We start from the raw sequence: 16,387 nt of genomic DNA on the forward strand, positions 1-16,387 counted from the left end.
CTGCTCTAGGGTTGCCAACCTGGTGCCCCCCCCACGTTGCAGGACACCAACTCCCAGCATCCCTGACTGTGCTTGGCTGGGGCAAGTGCGATTCGGAGGCTGCCAACAACAGCTAGAGCGCTCTTCTTCAACCGTGGGTCCCCAGATGTTGTCGGACTGCAACTCCCATCAACCCAAGCTGGCTTAGCCAATGGCTAGGGATGATGGGAATTATAGTCCAACCATATCTGGGGACCCACAGTTGAAGAAGAGCCCTCTAGAAGGCACCGTGTTGGCTACCCCTGGCCGCGTGTAAGCCCCCCAGCCCCCCTCGCCGGCTTCACTTCCTCTCCCACGCTTTTTCCTTGGCATGATGCCCCCTGTGTCCAGATGTTGCTGGCCAGAGAGCCGAACCTTGCTTTCGTGTCATTTTTGCAGCGTGGCCTTTGGGAGCCAGAACCTCTAACAGCGACTCTCCCTCCCGCCCTTGGCCCCAACCTTAGCCAGATACCCCAAACAGCCAGCTTGGCACATAACGAGAGCTGTGCTGTGTTCCCTTGTGAGCTGTGCTTTCCCCCTAACTGGACAGGCCTGGTTATTTTTGAGGCCGCTTTGCCCCAAATATCCCCCCTCCGCACTTTCCAGCTGCCTGTATATGTCAGGCTGTGGCTCAGCGGTAGAGCATTTGCTAGCGAGATGGACCAGTGCCTCCGCTTTGCCTGCATTAACTTGGCCTCCCTAAACCAGGTAAAGTCCTGTCGAATTTGCCAGCTTTTTCCCTACCCCTTTTTGGGGGGCATGTCTCTAACATTTTGGAGGGAGCAACTGCCCACAGAAGTACGGTGTGGGTCTCCTCTCTCTCCCCCCAAGTCTTTGCCCCGGATCATGAGTGCTTTATCTTGATCCAAGGGCCCTGGGACAGTTGCCAGGGGCGGTGGGTGGGTGGGGGGAAAGCCCCGGATTCTATTGTCATTGTTTACATCTGGAGTGTGTGAACTGAAGGGGTGGGGTACAGTGCTCTGGAGCTCGTGCAGAGGGCTTTTGTTATTGTTGCTTGTAATCTGAGGGCTTCTGGGTGGGGCAAAGGAGGGAGTGAGGCCTGGGACTGTTTTCTTTAGAAACGGCGAAGTGGTTGCGGTGTCTGTGCCTGTTCCTGTCTGGAAACTTTTTTTGTGCGTGTGTGGCTTCAAGAGGTAAACATTTGCTGGAGAAGTTGTGGTGGCTCATATTAGGAGCTGATCACTCCCTTCTCCACCATCCCAAAAAAGTCCATCCGGGACCCCTGGCCGTGTCAGGGTCAATGAAATGGCTTGTTTTGCTGTTTCTCTCTTTCTGTCGTTCAGTGTTGTGATGCTTTGCTTCCTGCCTGCACAATAACAACAAACTAGATGAGACAAAGCAACACCTCTTCTTCCCCCCCCAATCTCGGTTTTGCGAGTGAGAGGGCCACCTTTACATGCCATACTTCTCCTGTTCGCCTGTGGCGAATGTGAATCAGTTCCAGGGGATCAGAGGGGGACCCTTTTCAACGTTGAGAAGGTGCTGCTGCTTTATGCGTCTGGGCTGGTACCATTCAAATATATCTCAGGTGGATCGCCTTGAGTTGTACGCTGCCTCGTGAGGGTTGTGCCTTAAAAGACAGCGCATAAATACTTGCGTCAGAAGTTGTCCGCGTTTTTAGGCCATGGATACATTTGGGATTTTGACAGTGCTGTAGGTACCACCTCTCTTTTCCTTTCCTCCAGACAGATGCAGAGAAACCGTGTGCATGTGCGTGTGATCACACACATACACACACACACTTTCCTTTTCTGTAGGATCTAGGTAAGATCCAATAGAATTAAAAAGGATCCCCCTTGAATTTGCGTGTTTTTACTTGGGGTCCCCCTCCCCTCAAAACCACCATCAGATTAAAGTTTATGGAAGCAGAATACATAGTTTTTTAAAAATAAAAAATCGTAAATCTGGCGCTTTACAGCACCACAGAAACTTTGATCCAAGGCACAGATCCTACCCGATCGTCGTAATTCTTAACGTAAGATGACTACAAAAATCGCAGCGCACATTTGTGCACACTTGTGATTTGATGGTGGGGGTTGTTTTTTTTTTTAGGGGATCCCTTGCAAAAGGGTCCATTCCTCGCATCCGTGTTTTTGCACTGGGGCAGCACTGACCAGCACCAGATCTGTGATTTTCATGGTTCTGTGATTCGGTGGTGCGACCTGTGAAAAAATATGCAATTTCAGTTGAAGCTATTATACTAGATCCGACTTTTGTGCACCTGTAGGTGTGTGCATGCCATCTCTCTCTTCTGATTCCTGCAGCACCCCCTTGCCCCCCTCATTGCTCTCCCCCCCCTCCAGTCTCTGGGAGGATAAGGCTATCAACGGCTACTAGCCCCAATAGGTGGGCTCTGACTCCATAGCAGGAGGGGAGAGTTTCTCTTGCGCTCAGGCCCTGGTTGTGGGCTTCCCATTTGGGCATCTGGTTGGCCACTGTGAGAACAGGATGCTGGACTGGATCGGCCACTGGCCTGATCCAGCAGCCGGGCTCTTGCCTTCTCAAAACTCTCCCTTTTCCCTCCTACCCTTTCGGTCACTTCAATCTCTGTGCAGCCGCTCAGGTGCCGAGCTGAGCCTTGAAAAGCCCATAGATTTGAAACAGGAAGTGGGAAAGGACGCCCTCCTTCCAACTTCCTCTGCCACCTCCAAGTACTTTCTCTGGAGGTGTGGAGGGAAGGTAACCCCCCCTTCGCCACCTCATGAGCATCAGAGAAAGTCATCAGGAACGCTCTTGTGCCCAGAGGTTCCAAGCTGATGTCCCCAGCTTTAAATAAATAAATGGGTTCTTGAGTCGACGTCTTTTTTCAAAAGCTGCCACACTTTCAGACGTGGGCTTCCCGGTCTGCGGCAGAACCCCGGGATGCTGAGAGACAGCGTGCCATAGTGGCTAGAGTAGTGGTGGTGGGAAAGAAACCTGTGGCCCTCTAGATGTCGTGGGACTCCATCGCCCATTATTCTTGACCACTGTCCAGGCTGGCTGAGGTTGGTGAAACTTGGACTCCAGCAACATATGGGGGGCAGGCACAGCCTCCCCTTCTCCTGGGTTGGAGGAACAGATTTAGAACAAGGGAGAGGTTGGTTCGAATTTCCACCTTGCCACATTGCATCTTGGGCCAAGATTTGCCTGTGGTGGCTAGGTAGGACTTTGAACCCACATCTCCCAGAGAGGGGGACACATAAAAAGCAGGGAAATAGTCCTGAGCTCCTCTGAGGAAGGGGGGGGGCTTTAAAAAAACCCAGTAAATAAAAAGGAGAAATAGATTTGTTTTTCTCCTTCTCTCATAACACTAGGGCCACATCTGCACTATACATTTAAAACATGATGATCCGACTTTAAACAGTTTCTTTAAACACTTTAAAGAATCCTGGAACCTGTGGTCTGTGAAGGGTGCCGCTTCTGTTCCCCCTCACAGTACTGCAATTCCCAGAGTTCCCTGGGAAGAGGGATTGATTGTTAAACCGCTTGGGAACTATAGCTTTGAGAGGGGTCTCCTAACAACTCTCAGCACCCTGAACAAACTACAGTTCCCAGGGTTCTTCAGGGGAGGAAGCCGTGACGGTTTAAAGCGGTGTGATACCGCGTTAAATGTCTAGTGCAGAGCGGGCCATTTGGCAAAGAGCACGGGGAGATTCAGGAGAGAGACAGCTTCTTTACACAGCACATAGTTAAGCTATGGAATTCCCTCCCACAAGAGGCGACGATGGCCACCAACTGGAGGGGGATTTAAAAGAGGATTAGACAAATGCACGGAGGAGAAGGCTCTCAATGGCTGCTAGCCACCATGGCTACGTTCTGCCTCCGCTGTCGGCACAGCTGGGAGGGGCATTTGCAGGGGAGAATTGGCAGGTGCCCATGAAGTGAAGCACCTTTCCCACCTCCCAGTTGCCCCCTGTCCATTTTCTCTCGCCACCCCCAGATCATGTGTTTATTTTGGCAGACATGGAGCTGGGGCTTCCAAGTTTCCCAAGGGCAGGCTGCTTTTGACAGAGCATCTCCTGCTAACCTCTGTAAAGCACATCCAGACTTCAGGCCCTTCTCTTCCTCTGCCGTGATCGTGTCTCCCCAAGCGAGGCAGGAAATGCAACAGGAAACACTTAGCAGAGGTGTCTGTTGTGGCTGGGGTGGGGGGCGGTGGCAGCTTTCAGCACCGGCGTTGCTGTGGGTGTCCGAGGTGTCATTTTGCTTTATTTATCATTAAAATCCAACAACATCTGGAGGGCCTTGCAGGTTCTCCACCATTGCTGCTGCTGCAGCTATTATTATTATAGAATCATAGAATAGTAGAGTTGGAAGGGGCCCATAAGGCCATCAAGTCCAACCCCCTGCTCAATGCAGGAATTATTATTATTATTACCACCTCAAAGTGTTTTCACCTGCTCACATCTGTAGTCCGAGTGCCTTCTATTTCTTTCTTTCTTTGCTCGTCGTTAGAAGAAAGGATTTTTTTCCTCACAAGTTTTTGTTCATTAGTAATTTTTGTAGTTATCTTTTTAGCTATAACGAAACAGCCAGAACAGCAGCGTACAGAAACAGGAAATTAAAAATATCTTGGCAGTGTATTGAGAATTAGCAAGAGTATATCGAAAAATGGGTTTTTTTCTGCACCTAGATACAAAGAAAAAAATGTAGTTCCAAAAAAAAAGAAAAAGTTATTCAGCTTTACAAAATCGATAAATTGTGGAAAGGGTTGGGGACCTTGGTCTTGCTATCTGCCTCATGAGTGCAGGAAATAAAACTCTGCCGTCCTGCAACAAATGTGCCGTTTTGTATTCTGCCTTCTGCAGTCGTTGTCTTTTGTGTAAGTCTTTCTATCAGCGCTGACTGCCAAATTTTTATAAGGAGCAGAAGAGATATAGCAAACGGAAGCCTTTTGTTGCTCGCTGAGAGCCAAACCTACCTTGCAGAGTTGGTATGAGGACGCTACCTTGAGCTCCACAGGGCGGAAAAGTGCTTGATGATGATCAAGCTAAGATAGTTTTATGAGGCTCTTTTGGAGGTACCATTAGGTGGGGAAGTGCATGGATGAGGAAGAGGCGGCTTTTGTTAGGATAGCAGCCTGACTTTGAGATCAGTGGTGTGGGCTTTCTAGAAAACTTCCTGATGCTCTAGAGGAGGGGTGAGAGGGAGCTGTGGCTCTCCAAAGGGTGTGGGACTCCCATCAGTGCCGGCCAACATGGCCAATGGTCGGAGCTGATGGGAGTTGTAGTTCCGCAACATCTGCAGCGCCACAGATTCGTCACCCCTGACTTAGATAGTGGTCAAACCTAGCATTTTAAAGATTTTACTCTGTACTTAGTAAACAAAACTATAAGCTTTGACACTGCCGTAGACATCTAGCATGTAGAGAGACCTCTAGAGAGCCAGTGTGGTAGTGGTTGGAGTGTCAGGCTAGGACCTGGGAGACCAGGGTTCAAATCCCCACTCGGCCATGAAGCTTAACGAATGTGGCCTTGGGCCATTCTCAGTCTCTCCGCCTCACCTGCCTGACAGGGTTGCTGAGAGGATAAATTGCCAAGGGGGCAGATCTGTATATGCCGCCTTGAGCTCCTTGGAGGAAATTACATTATATAAATGTAATTGTAAATTGGCTTTGCAATTGATACTCCGTTTGTTGTTACTAATGAATGTATGCAATGGAATCGAAATCCCATGGGCAGCCCCACACGGCATCACTGCCGGGAATACTCTTCCCCCTCCCTGGGGAGGTTTGGCACGAAGTTTTCAAATGCATTTTTATTTCCCTGGTTGTTGTTAAATGGGATTGATGGCCCAGGTTGGCTGAACAGTTCAGTCGCTGCAGGTGCAGCCTCTCAACTCTGTTGCTTGTATGAAAAAGAATATGCCTTGTTTAATTAAACCGTATTTTGGGATGATTGGACCCTGCTCTGGAATTGGGGTGGGTGAAGGTCAGTTTAGGCATTTTTAAAAGAATATATACAGAAATAAAAATAAGCAGAGGACAGATTGCTCCTCTATAGGAGTAACGCATAGCGCAGTGGCAAAGTTCTGACCAGTCTTGGCAACATAACCATGGTTTCTTGGTTTATTTCAAGAGCGGAGAACCTTTTTCAGTCCGTTTGCCCTTGTGGGCAACCCTTCAGGGGCTGCGTGCCAATGGTGGGCGGGGCCAGAGGGAAAAGGTGGGTGGGGCATGCGAAAGGTTTCTATACGGTCTCTCTCTCTCGTGCGCGCACACACTTTGCTGACCTGGGTTTAACCCAGGCAAAAGCATGTGAAGAAGGTGCAGAACAGAGTCTGGGAGGGTGAGTGTGGCCTGTAGAGAGTTCCGAGGGCCAGGCAGAGATGTTTAGAGGGCCGCATTCCGCCCACAGGGGAAGTTCCCAAACCTTGATTTATTGTACGTGTGCGCATGCATATTCTGATGTTTTTCTCTCCCCCCCCATTGCCATTATTTCCTCCCCCCCCCCAATACAGCATCTCCCATGGGCCTGGTTAACTGCCATCGAATGTCATGGAACTTTGTGCTACAAAACATCCTCCAGGTAAGACCCTCTGATTGGAATATTCTTTTTTTGGGGAGGGGGGAACAGTAGGACTGGCCGGTGCTGCTCCCCCCAGTTGGCCATGAAGCTTGCCAGGTGACTTTGGGTTTTTTGTGCGTGTGCTCTCTCCCTCTCTCTCTCAAACAACGTTGGGTTGCCAACTTTTCCTCTGGTCCCTGCTCCTGCGCCTCAACCAGTAACGGTTGGCAGATGCCCGATGCTCCTTCTCCATGCTGCGTGAAGCTATTGTTTAGTTACATTTCATTCCATTTATGAATCGCTTCCAGTTGGAGATCTCGAAGCAATTTAATAGTCAAAACCTCAGCAATCAAAATGACTGTCAAAACATTTCACACGTCATGGCAATGAAAACAATTTCATGTATAAAAGCCGTTTTGTTGGCTTTGCCTGCTGATGAGACGTGACTGCGGTTTTCAGGTGTCTGAAGGGGACGTAGGGTAGGTTTGTTCCCTGTTGGTCCAGAGGGCAGGACTAGAACCGTATGTATGGAAATTGCAGAGAGGTGGATTTTGGCAAAACGTTAGAGGGAAATTCCTAAGGGTTCTGAGCTGATCAACAATGGAACAGGCTCCCTCGGAAGGTGGTGGGCTGTCCTTCACTGGAGGCATTTAAGCAGAGGCTAGCCAACCATCTGTCCGTGACGGTGTACATTGCAAGGTGCCTGCATTGAGCAGGGGGTGGGTTGGACTAGCTGACCCCCCAGGGTCCCTTCCAACTCGACAGTTCTAAGGATTGTATCTAATGCCCGTCCTGCTCAGAGTAGACTCGCTGAAGTTAATCGGCGTGACTAACTTTGATTCATTTGTTCCAGTGGGTCTGCTCTGAGTAGGTCTGTGACTTTAGGTCTTTTTAGTCTATGTCAGCATCCTGTCTAATGCTCAGGAGCAAGTTGCATTGCTTGTTTCATTCTGGGTCAGTTGGCAACCCAACGGCTTAACCTACCTTGCAGGGTGGTTGTGAGGAGAGACATCCTCCTTGGTGGAAGAGGAGGAGCAGGGTAAAAATAAATTTAATAACAAGTGGAAAACTAAGCTGGTGTTTTTTTTGGGGGGGGGGGTACCTTGCAGACCCGTACTGAGAAAAGGGTGGGAAAATATCTGCTGTGATTCTGCCTTACTCTCAAGGGGGGGGGGAGAGAGACTTGGGAAGCGAAGCAGCAAGGAGAGAGGTCTGCCCCCTCCTCGCCCCCCATGCAGCGGTTGCCTAGGCAACGTCGTCCCAGCCCTTCATTGGCTGCCGCGTGGCGGTGGGCGGCCCCCGTCTCCTTCAATGTCAGCCTGGAGTTTTCTCCTGCAGCGAGGGGGGGGGAGCCGTAGGAGAAGGGGATGAGGTGGACGGGCCGGCGGGGGGCGGCCGCCTAAGCCCAGGGGGCCTCCTGGACAACAGCCCCCCTCCCCATAACCCCCTCCACAAATCCGGGCCTGCCGTAACCATGACGATCCCTAAGGAGATGCCCGAAAAATGGCCCTGGGTCACCGTAGCGATGGGCAGCCGCGGACAGGCACCTGGGATGACAGGTATTTATTTTTTGAGCGGGGGGGTGTTGATGACTGAAAGTTTGGGAGTTGACGGGGGCTTCTCCAGAATCCGGGTCCGGCCTTTGTCCTGTCACAACCTCCCTGGGGAAGCTGTCATTGCGGCTCATGCTCTCTCCAAACATTACCTCATACTCTGCCGGCTTCTTTCTCTCCCCCCCCCCCAGCCTCCTCCGATTCCTCTCCTTTGCATGATATTTGGAAGGGGGGGAAGAGGAGGGACCTCCCCTCCCGTCTTATTCAGAGGGCAACCTGCCTCCTCTTCCTCCCCCATGCCTGAAAATGATCTTGCTTTTGAGGCTGTCAGGAGTCTTGAGTTTGGAAAGCGGGGGCCGCGTTGGCGAGGTTGCCTGTGGGCAACGATGGACTGGCGGATTGAGAACGACAAAATCCAAAGCAGTTTTCTCTCTCTCTCTCTCCCCCCTTTCTTTTGGTATTTGGGACAGTCTGAAAAAAGCTACTGCCACAAGTGTGTGTATGAGGGCATGCAAAGAATTAAAGAGGGATGCCCTCCCCAAAAGTCAGTGTTTTCTAAAAAAAATTTGTAAACCTGTGTGTTTGAGATACGTTACCGCATCTGTTGTCCTTTGTGACAAACTTGGAACAATCGGGAGGAAATGGCAAGAGGCCTGGCGAAGAGGGAATGATTTTTTGGGGGGAGGGAGGGCAGGTATGCCAGTGGCTGATTTGGGTCTTGGGTCTCTCTTTTCAGAGGAGGAAAGGCGGGTGAAAGCGAATGCCCGGGAATATAACGAAAAGTTCCAATATGCGGTGAGTACAATGTTGGGAGTTGGAGTCTGAGATTTTGTCAGGAGAGGAAGGTGGTTGTGGTGAGGTTGCAGCAGTGGGGAGATGCTGTTGGCAGGACATAGAAGCGGAGTGTATGTGGGGGTTGTCCCCCCCCGGCCCCCATCATTCAGAGGACGTGTGAAGTGTGCATGGTCTTGTGCTTGGTTAGGTTATGGATAAAGGGGGTTGGAGGCCAGGGTGGTCACTCAGGAATGGAAGAGAAATTTGATTCAGTTCGCCTTGAAAGGCAAACCCACCTCATTCACACCCTCCGGAATGAGGTGCGAACTGAAATCCAGCCATTCTTCTCCAAATTTTGCAATGTGGCTCTCCAAGAAATGTGTAAAAAAAAAAAAAAACCCACAAAAAACCCCGCACAAGTTGGTGCACAGCATGTACAAGAATACAGTCTATTGGGGGAAATTGTTTTGCAAAACCTATGCGTAACGGGGGAAATTGCTTTGGGAACACTTGTGCGTTAGGAGAAATGTGCATTAAGATGTCGACGGATTTTCACTGGGGCTTCTTCCCTTTTTAGAAAATAAATTAATAGATTGCACACTGAAGTGAAGATGTGGAGAACTGAATTTAGGACTGGACAAATGAGAAAATGAAATAGTCAGATTTCCCTTGTCATTTGGTGGGAGGGGATATCAGAGAAACTCCTCTGCAAAATGGAAGCTGCCTTTCAAGGGAGAGCTGTCGGTGTCCCCCTCCAACTCGGCTTGACCCCCTCGTATCTTGGCCAGGGTGTGCCTATGAATAGCTTTTTGTCCAAGGCCAACACCCAGCCAGACTACAGAAGGTTATAAATAGATCATAAGTGTGGAAGGCGGACAAAAAAATCCCTATGGAATATTTTTCCTCTTTCTGGAGTGAAGGTGTGGCGATATACAAGCCAGGGGGCATGGGGACTACAGGCGAGATTCTGAGTCACTGCCCATCACCACCAATAAGTTGTGTTCCTCTCCGTTTCCCCGCACATGATCTCAAAAGGCTTGCTTGCATCCTGGGTTGTGAATGCGCGTGTGTTGATCTGTAACTAATCAGAGGAAAAGTGGAACGAGGCTGATTTCTGCAAGTTACCTTGTGTGCTGAGTCAGATCCTTGGTGTCGACGCCAGGGTCTCCCAAACGGTGGTCCGCGAGCCACCAGGGGTCCACACACTTCAGTCAGGTCCTCTGCGAGCTGTCTGTGAGGAGACCATGTGCAGCACATGAAACATTCGTGTTGCTTTTTCATTGCTTCTTTGTTTTCTCGTGCTGTATTTTAATCATTATTGTTAAGCTTTAGATTGGGTTCTCGGGGGCTCAAGTTGCAACACAATTAAAATGCAAGACACAAGGAATGAAAGGAGCAAGAGGAATGCAATTAAAAAGCATGCAACATCTCGCACAGCGCCTTACAACAGCTACGACAGGCGGAAAAATCATGCAGAGGTCCACCGAGACTCTCAGCAATTTTCAAGGGGTCCACAGGGAAAAAACGTTTGGGAGCTGCTGGTCTATGCTCACCAGCAGCAGCTTTCCAGGATTTCAGGCAGGGGGCTCTCCCGGCCCCTACCTGGAGATGCCTCTAGCATGCACACCTGCAAGTACAGTGTCTCTTTTTTATTTTTCATTATTTTCTCCCTTGCAGAGTAACTGCATCAAGACGTCCAAGTACAACGTGGTCACGTTCCTGCCCATCAACCTCTTTGAGCAATTCCAGGAAGTGGCCAACACTTACTTCCTCTTCCTTCTCATCCTCCAGGTGGGGCCTGTTCATGGACTCTTCTTCTGTGGGGTGGGTGGGAAACTCCTCTCACTCCTCAGCCGAGCCACCACAGAAAACACTGGGACCTTTCCTTTAGGCAGTGTTGTTGTTGTTAACTGCGGAAAGTTGTAGAGCTGAGTAAGATTCCATAGAATCACCCTGCCATCGCTTACCCTGCCGTCATTGACCCTGCCTTCACTTACCCTGCTGTCAGTGACCCTGCCGTCACTTACCCTCTCTCCTATTTCTTCCTCCACCTAGCTGATTCCACAGATCTCTTCCCTTTCGTGGTTCACCACCATAGTGCCTTTGGTTCTTGTGCTTACCATCACGGCGGTCAAGGATGCCACGGACGATTACGTAAGGAATGTGGGGAAATTGGGACGGGGGTGCCCAGGTTGGGGCCGATGATTTGCACCCATATTAGTGATTTATTTTATTTCCTTAAGTTTATATCTCAGCTTTCTTTCTCCAAGGTGTGTGTGTTGGGGGGGGTGAGTGTTACTTTCTAGGGATATATTTAAATAAATAGAGTGGAAGGGACATTAAAGTTCCTCTAGTCTAGCCCCATGAATAATGAAGGATGCAACTGCAGCAGAGGTGGGGAACCTGTGCCCCTCCTCCAGATTTTGGTGGATTCCCAATAGCCCCAGACTGCATGGCTAACGGCCGGGGAGTTGGCGTCCAACAACATCAGGGGTGTCTGAAGGTTCCCCAACCCTGATTTATAGAGTGCCATAACAACCCTCATAAGTAACAGAGTGACAACCAACAATACTGGAAGGCAGCCTTCCTGGGCTCCTTCTATTTATTTATTTATTACATTTATACCCCGCCTTTCTTTCCACAATAGAAACCCAAGGCAGCTTACAGATGGTTCCCAGGTGGCCTCCCATCCAGGCACTGACCAGACCTGACCCTGCTTAGCTTCAGCAGGGTGGAAGGGCGGGATATAAATGTAATAGTAAAACAATAAATAAATGAATAAGACTGTTATCGTGTCTCCTCTGAATGGGATACCGGCCCCTCCCTGAGTGCCCAGCCAGCGTGCCAGTGGGGGATTTGCATTCCAGCCCCGATGAGCCGAGCATATTATTTAGGGAAGGGCTATAGTTCAGTGGTAGAGTGCCTGCTTTGCGTGCAGACGGTCCCAGGTTCATTCCTTGACATCTCCAGGTAGGGCTCAGAATGGCCCCTGCCTGAAATCCTGGGAAGCCGCTGCCAGTCAGGGTAGACAGTGCTGCGTTAGATGAATCAAAGGTCTGATGCGGTCTAAGGCAGCTTCCTTTGTTTTTGTTAAATTTATATCCCGCCCTTTCTCCCAGAAGGTGCCCAGGGCGGCAAACAAAAACTCTAAAAGCACTCCAAAACATTTTAAACACAAAAGACTTCAAAACATATTAAAACAAAACATCTTTAAAAACGCATTAAAACAAAACATCTTAAAAAGCAATTCCAGCACAGTCGCAAACTGAGATAAGGCCTCTACTTAAAAGGCTTGCTGAGAGAGGAAGGTCTTCAGTAGGCGCCAAAAAGACAACAGAGACGGCGCCTGTCTGGGGAGGCAATTCCAGAGTGTCGGTGCCACGACACTAGAAGTCCGCTATGTTCCTATCTCGGTCATAAGAAGAGCCTGGTTGTTGGATCAAGCCTAATAATAATAATAGCAACAATATTTATTGAATTTATATCTTGCCCTTCCTCTGAAGGAGCCCGGGGCAGGAAACAAAACAAAACAATTTACCCAGAAAAAGAAAAACATACTAAAAACAGTAAAAAAAACATTCCCAAACACAGTCACAATTGAAAACATTCTAAAACAGTTTAAAAATATTGTAAAACGCAGTGTAAAAACATTATTTCATCAGTGATCTTTGGAGTAAACGGGTGTTAAAATTCCTCCTGAAACTTAATAGTGATGGAGACAGATAGACCTCACTGGGGAGAGTGTTCCACAAAATGGAATCCATCTAGTCCAGGCTTGGTAACTTATGGAAAACTTTAGCGGGGGGTGGGGGGAATCTGAAAAGCCTGCTGAGCTCCCCATCTTGCTGCCCTCCTCTGATGACCCACCACACCCTGCCTCAGTCCCCGACTCCCCCTCTGACGTCGCCCAGGAAATGCAGACCCATGTGGAAGTGCAGAGCCAAGTGAGGAGGGCACGTCTAGTTTCCAGAAGAGTTCTCCATCAGGAGTCTTAACGTGGGAGGAAGGGTCTACTCAGGAGGAGGGGGAGCGAAAACGGGCCAAAGTGTACCTTGTGAATCAGCAGACACCCTCCCTCCCCGCATCTGGCATTTGCCAGAGTTAGACTACTTCTGATGATGGAGGCTCTCTTTAGTTATAAGAACATCTGAAGAGCCTGGCTGCTGGATCAGGCCAAAAGGGGCCCATCTAGTCCAGCATCCTGTTCACGCAGCAGCCAACCAGTTGCCCCAATGAGAAGCCCACAAGCAGGATATGATCACAACACCAACTCTCCCCACTTGCGATTCCCAGCAACTGGTATTTATTTATTTATTTATTTGTTTGTTTCATTTTTAAACCGCCCATAGCGAATAGCTCTCTGGGCGGTGTACAAAAGGATTAAAATACAAAATATCATAATAAAAACAGCCGAACAATAATAAACACAAACAGAAATCACAGAAATATAAAAGTAAACACATTAAAATGCCTGGGAGCATAGCCAGGTCTTAACCTGGCGCCGAAAAGATAGCAGCGTAGGCGCCAGGCGTATTTCTTCGGGGAGGCTATTCCACAATTCAGGGGCCACTACAGAAAAGGCCCTAGATCGTGTAACTGTCCTCCGGGCTTCCTGATGTGTTGGTACCCGGAAGAGGGCCTTAGCTGCTGAGCGAAGTGACCGGGTAGGTTCATAGTGGGAGAGGCGTTCCACAAGATATTGCGGTCCCACGCTGTGTAAGGCTTTATAGGTCATGACCAGCACCTTGAATCTGGCTCGGAAACAGATGGGTAGCCAGTGCAAATGGGCCAGAACAGGTGTTATATGTGCTGACCGGCTGGTCCTTGTCAGCAGTCTGGCTGCTGCATTTTGCACTAGCTGAAGTTTCCGAACTGTCTTCAGGGGCAGCCCAACGTAGAGCGCATTACAGTAATCCAACCTAGAAGTTACCAGAGCATGAACAACTGAGGCGAGGTCATCCCTGTCAAGATAGGGGCGTAGCTGGGCTACCAGCCGAAGGTGGTAGAATGCATTCCTTGCCACCGAGGCCACTTGCGCCTCAAGAGACAAGGAAGGATCGAAAAGCACCCCCAGACTACGAACCTGTTCCTTCAAGGGGAGTGTAACCCCATCTAGAACAGGGTAAACATCCACCATCTGAACAGGGAAGGCATTCACCAACAGTGTCTCGGTCTTGTCTGGATTGAGTCTCAGTTTATTAGCTCTCATCCAGTCCATTATCGCGGTCAGGCAGTGGTTTAGCACATCCACAGACTCACCTGTAGAGGATGAAAAGGAGAAATAGAGCTGCGTGTCATCAGCGTACTGGTGGCAACGCACTCCAAAACTCCTGATGACGGCACCCAGAGGCTGCATGTAGATGTTAAAAAGCATGGGGGACAAAACCGACCCCTGAGGGACTCCACAATGGAGAGTCCAAGGTGTCGAGCAATGTTCCCCAAGTACTACCTTCTGGTGACGATCCGCCAAGTAGGAGCGGAACCACTGCCAAGCAGTGCCTCCAACTCCCAACTCCGCAAGCCTCTCCAGAAGGATACCATGGTCGATGGTATCAAACGCCACTGAGAGATCAAGGAGAATCAACAGAGTCACACTCCCTCTGTCCCTCTCCCGACAAAGATCATCGTACAGGGCGACCAAGGCTGTTTCAGTGCCAAAACCAGGCCTAAAACCGGATTGAAACGGATCCAGATAATCGGTCTCATCCAAGAGCGCCTGGAGCTGACCGGCAACCACCCGCTCCAGCGAGCTTCAGATGTTTCAATGGTATCTTGAGGACCTGAATGTAAGAGTCCTCTTACAACCCTAAAAAGCTCTGCTGGGCGGCAAAGAGATGTCCTAATAGAAGCAGCGAAGTAAGACTTCTTCGCCGCCCTTACCGCTTTTATGTACGACTTAGTAGAGGCACTTACCAAAGCATAACTGCATCCGTCTGGAGTTCGTCTCCATCTGCACTCCAGCCTCCTTCTCTCTTGCTTCATCGCTCTCAGCTCCGGGGTATACCACGGAGCTGTATGAGCTCTGCAACGAAGAGGGCGCGCGGGAGCGATCGTGTCAATAGCCCGGGTCATCTCCGTATTCCACAGTTCGACCAAGGCCTTGACAGGAGCGCCAGTACTATCAGCCGGAAAAACTCCCAGAGCCCTCTGAAAACCAGTAGGATCCATGAATCTCCGGGAGCGGACCAACTTAATAGGTCCTCCACCCTTGCAGAGGGAAAGAGTCGTCGTAAGTCTAAAACTCAGCAGGCGATGATCTGTCCATGACAATGGGGTAGATGAAAAACACCCCACCTCCAGATCACCATCTCCATGACCAGTGGCGAAGATCAAATCAAGAGTGTGACCCGACACATGCGTTGGGCCAGTAACAAATTGAGACAGCCCCATGGTTGTCATGGAGGCTATGAAGTCCTGAGCCGCCCCAGATAAGATAGCCTCGGCATGAACGTTGAAGTCCCCCAACACCACAAGTTTGGGGGACCTCAACAACACCTCCGAGACCATCTCTGTCAGCTCAGCTAGGGAAGCTGTTGGGCAGCAAGGTGGACGGTACACCAACAGGATTCCCAGTCTGTTTCCTTGGCCCAGCACAAGGTGGAGGCACTCTAGACCAGTCGCCGTCTGGACAGGATGCCTGGTGAGTGAGAAAGTACTCCTATAGACCACAGCGACCCCGCCTCCCCGGCCCTCAGATCTACCATAGTGCTGCACCGAATACCCAGATGGGCAAAGCTGAGAGAGGGTAACTCCTCCCTGCTCACCCACCCAGGTCTCGGTTATACATGCCAGGTCGGCACCCTCATCCACAGTTAAATCGTGGACAAGGGAGGTTTTATTATATACCGACCTGGCGTTCAAAAGCAGCACCTGGAGATCTAAGGGCTGGCTGATAGAACAACCAGCGGAGGGAGAGCTTAGCCACTCTGGCTAGTACCCATTGACAACTTTGTGCCATGGTTGTATGGGGGGGATCTTCCTCTCATTCTAATGCTGCTGTCTCTCCACAGTTTCGCCACAAGAGCGACAACCAGGTGAACAATCGCCAGTCTCAGGTGCTGATCAGTGGGATGTGAGTATTGCTATGGTGGATCGGTGGGGGGATTTCTGGGGAGTGTGTGGGAGGGATGAGAAAAATGTCAGACCCATCCTGGGTGTGCTTAGTGCAGGGATGGGGAGCCCGTGGCCCCTCTGGATGTTGTCAGACTCCAACTCCCATCAGCCCCAGCCAGCATAGCCCATGATCAGGGATTGATGGGAGCTGCACTCCCCAACATCTGGAGGACCACAGGTTCCCAAACCCTGTCCTAGACAAATGTCCCAACCAATCAGGGACGCCACATGTTAAATGCCCTTACAGAGGTGTAAAGCAGGGATGGGGAGCCTGTGGCCCTCTGGATGTTGCTGGACTGGACTCCAACTCCCATCAGCCCCCGCTAGCATAGCCAGTGATCAGGGACTGATGGGAGTTGCAGTCCAGCAACATCTGGCCATGCTTACTGGGGCTGATGAGAAGTAGTTCAGCAATATCTGGAG

At 50.1% G+C, this 16,387-nt stretch overlaps 1 protein-coding gene across 4 annotated transcripts in view; it reads left to right on the forward strand.

The window, feature by feature from the left end:
- ATP8B2 (ATPase phospholipid transporting 8B2) overlaps positions 1 to 16,387 on the forward strand; it is a 50,678-nt gene that overhangs the window by 4,138 nt on the left and 30,153 nt on the right. For all 4 annotated transcript variants that reach the window (XM_061605810.1, XM_061605811.1, XM_061605809.1 and 1 more), the window contains exons 2-6: positions 6,478 to 6,545; positions 8,814 to 8,872; positions 10,529 to 10,642; positions 10,907 to 11,005; positions 15,862 to 15,923. In XM_061605810.1, coding sequence (XP_061461794.1) covers positions 6,515 to 6,545; positions 8,814 to 8,872; positions 10,529 to 10,642; positions 10,907 to 11,005; positions 15,862 to 15,923 — 365 coding nt within the window. In that variant the 5' untranslated portion in view covers positions 6,478 to 6,514. The remainder of the gene's footprint in view (positions 1 to 6,477; positions 6,546 to 8,813; positions 8,873 to 10,528; positions 10,643 to 10,906; positions 11,006 to 15,861; positions 15,924 to 16,387) is intronic.

This window comes from Rhineura floridana, chromosome 22 (assembly GCF_030035675.1).
Source record: "Rhineura floridana isolate rRhiFlo1 chromosome 22, rRhiFlo1.hap2, whole genome shotgun sequence".
Lineage (NCBI taxonomy): Eukaryota > Metazoa > Chordata > Lepidosauria > Squamata > Rhineuridae > Rhineura > Rhineura floridana.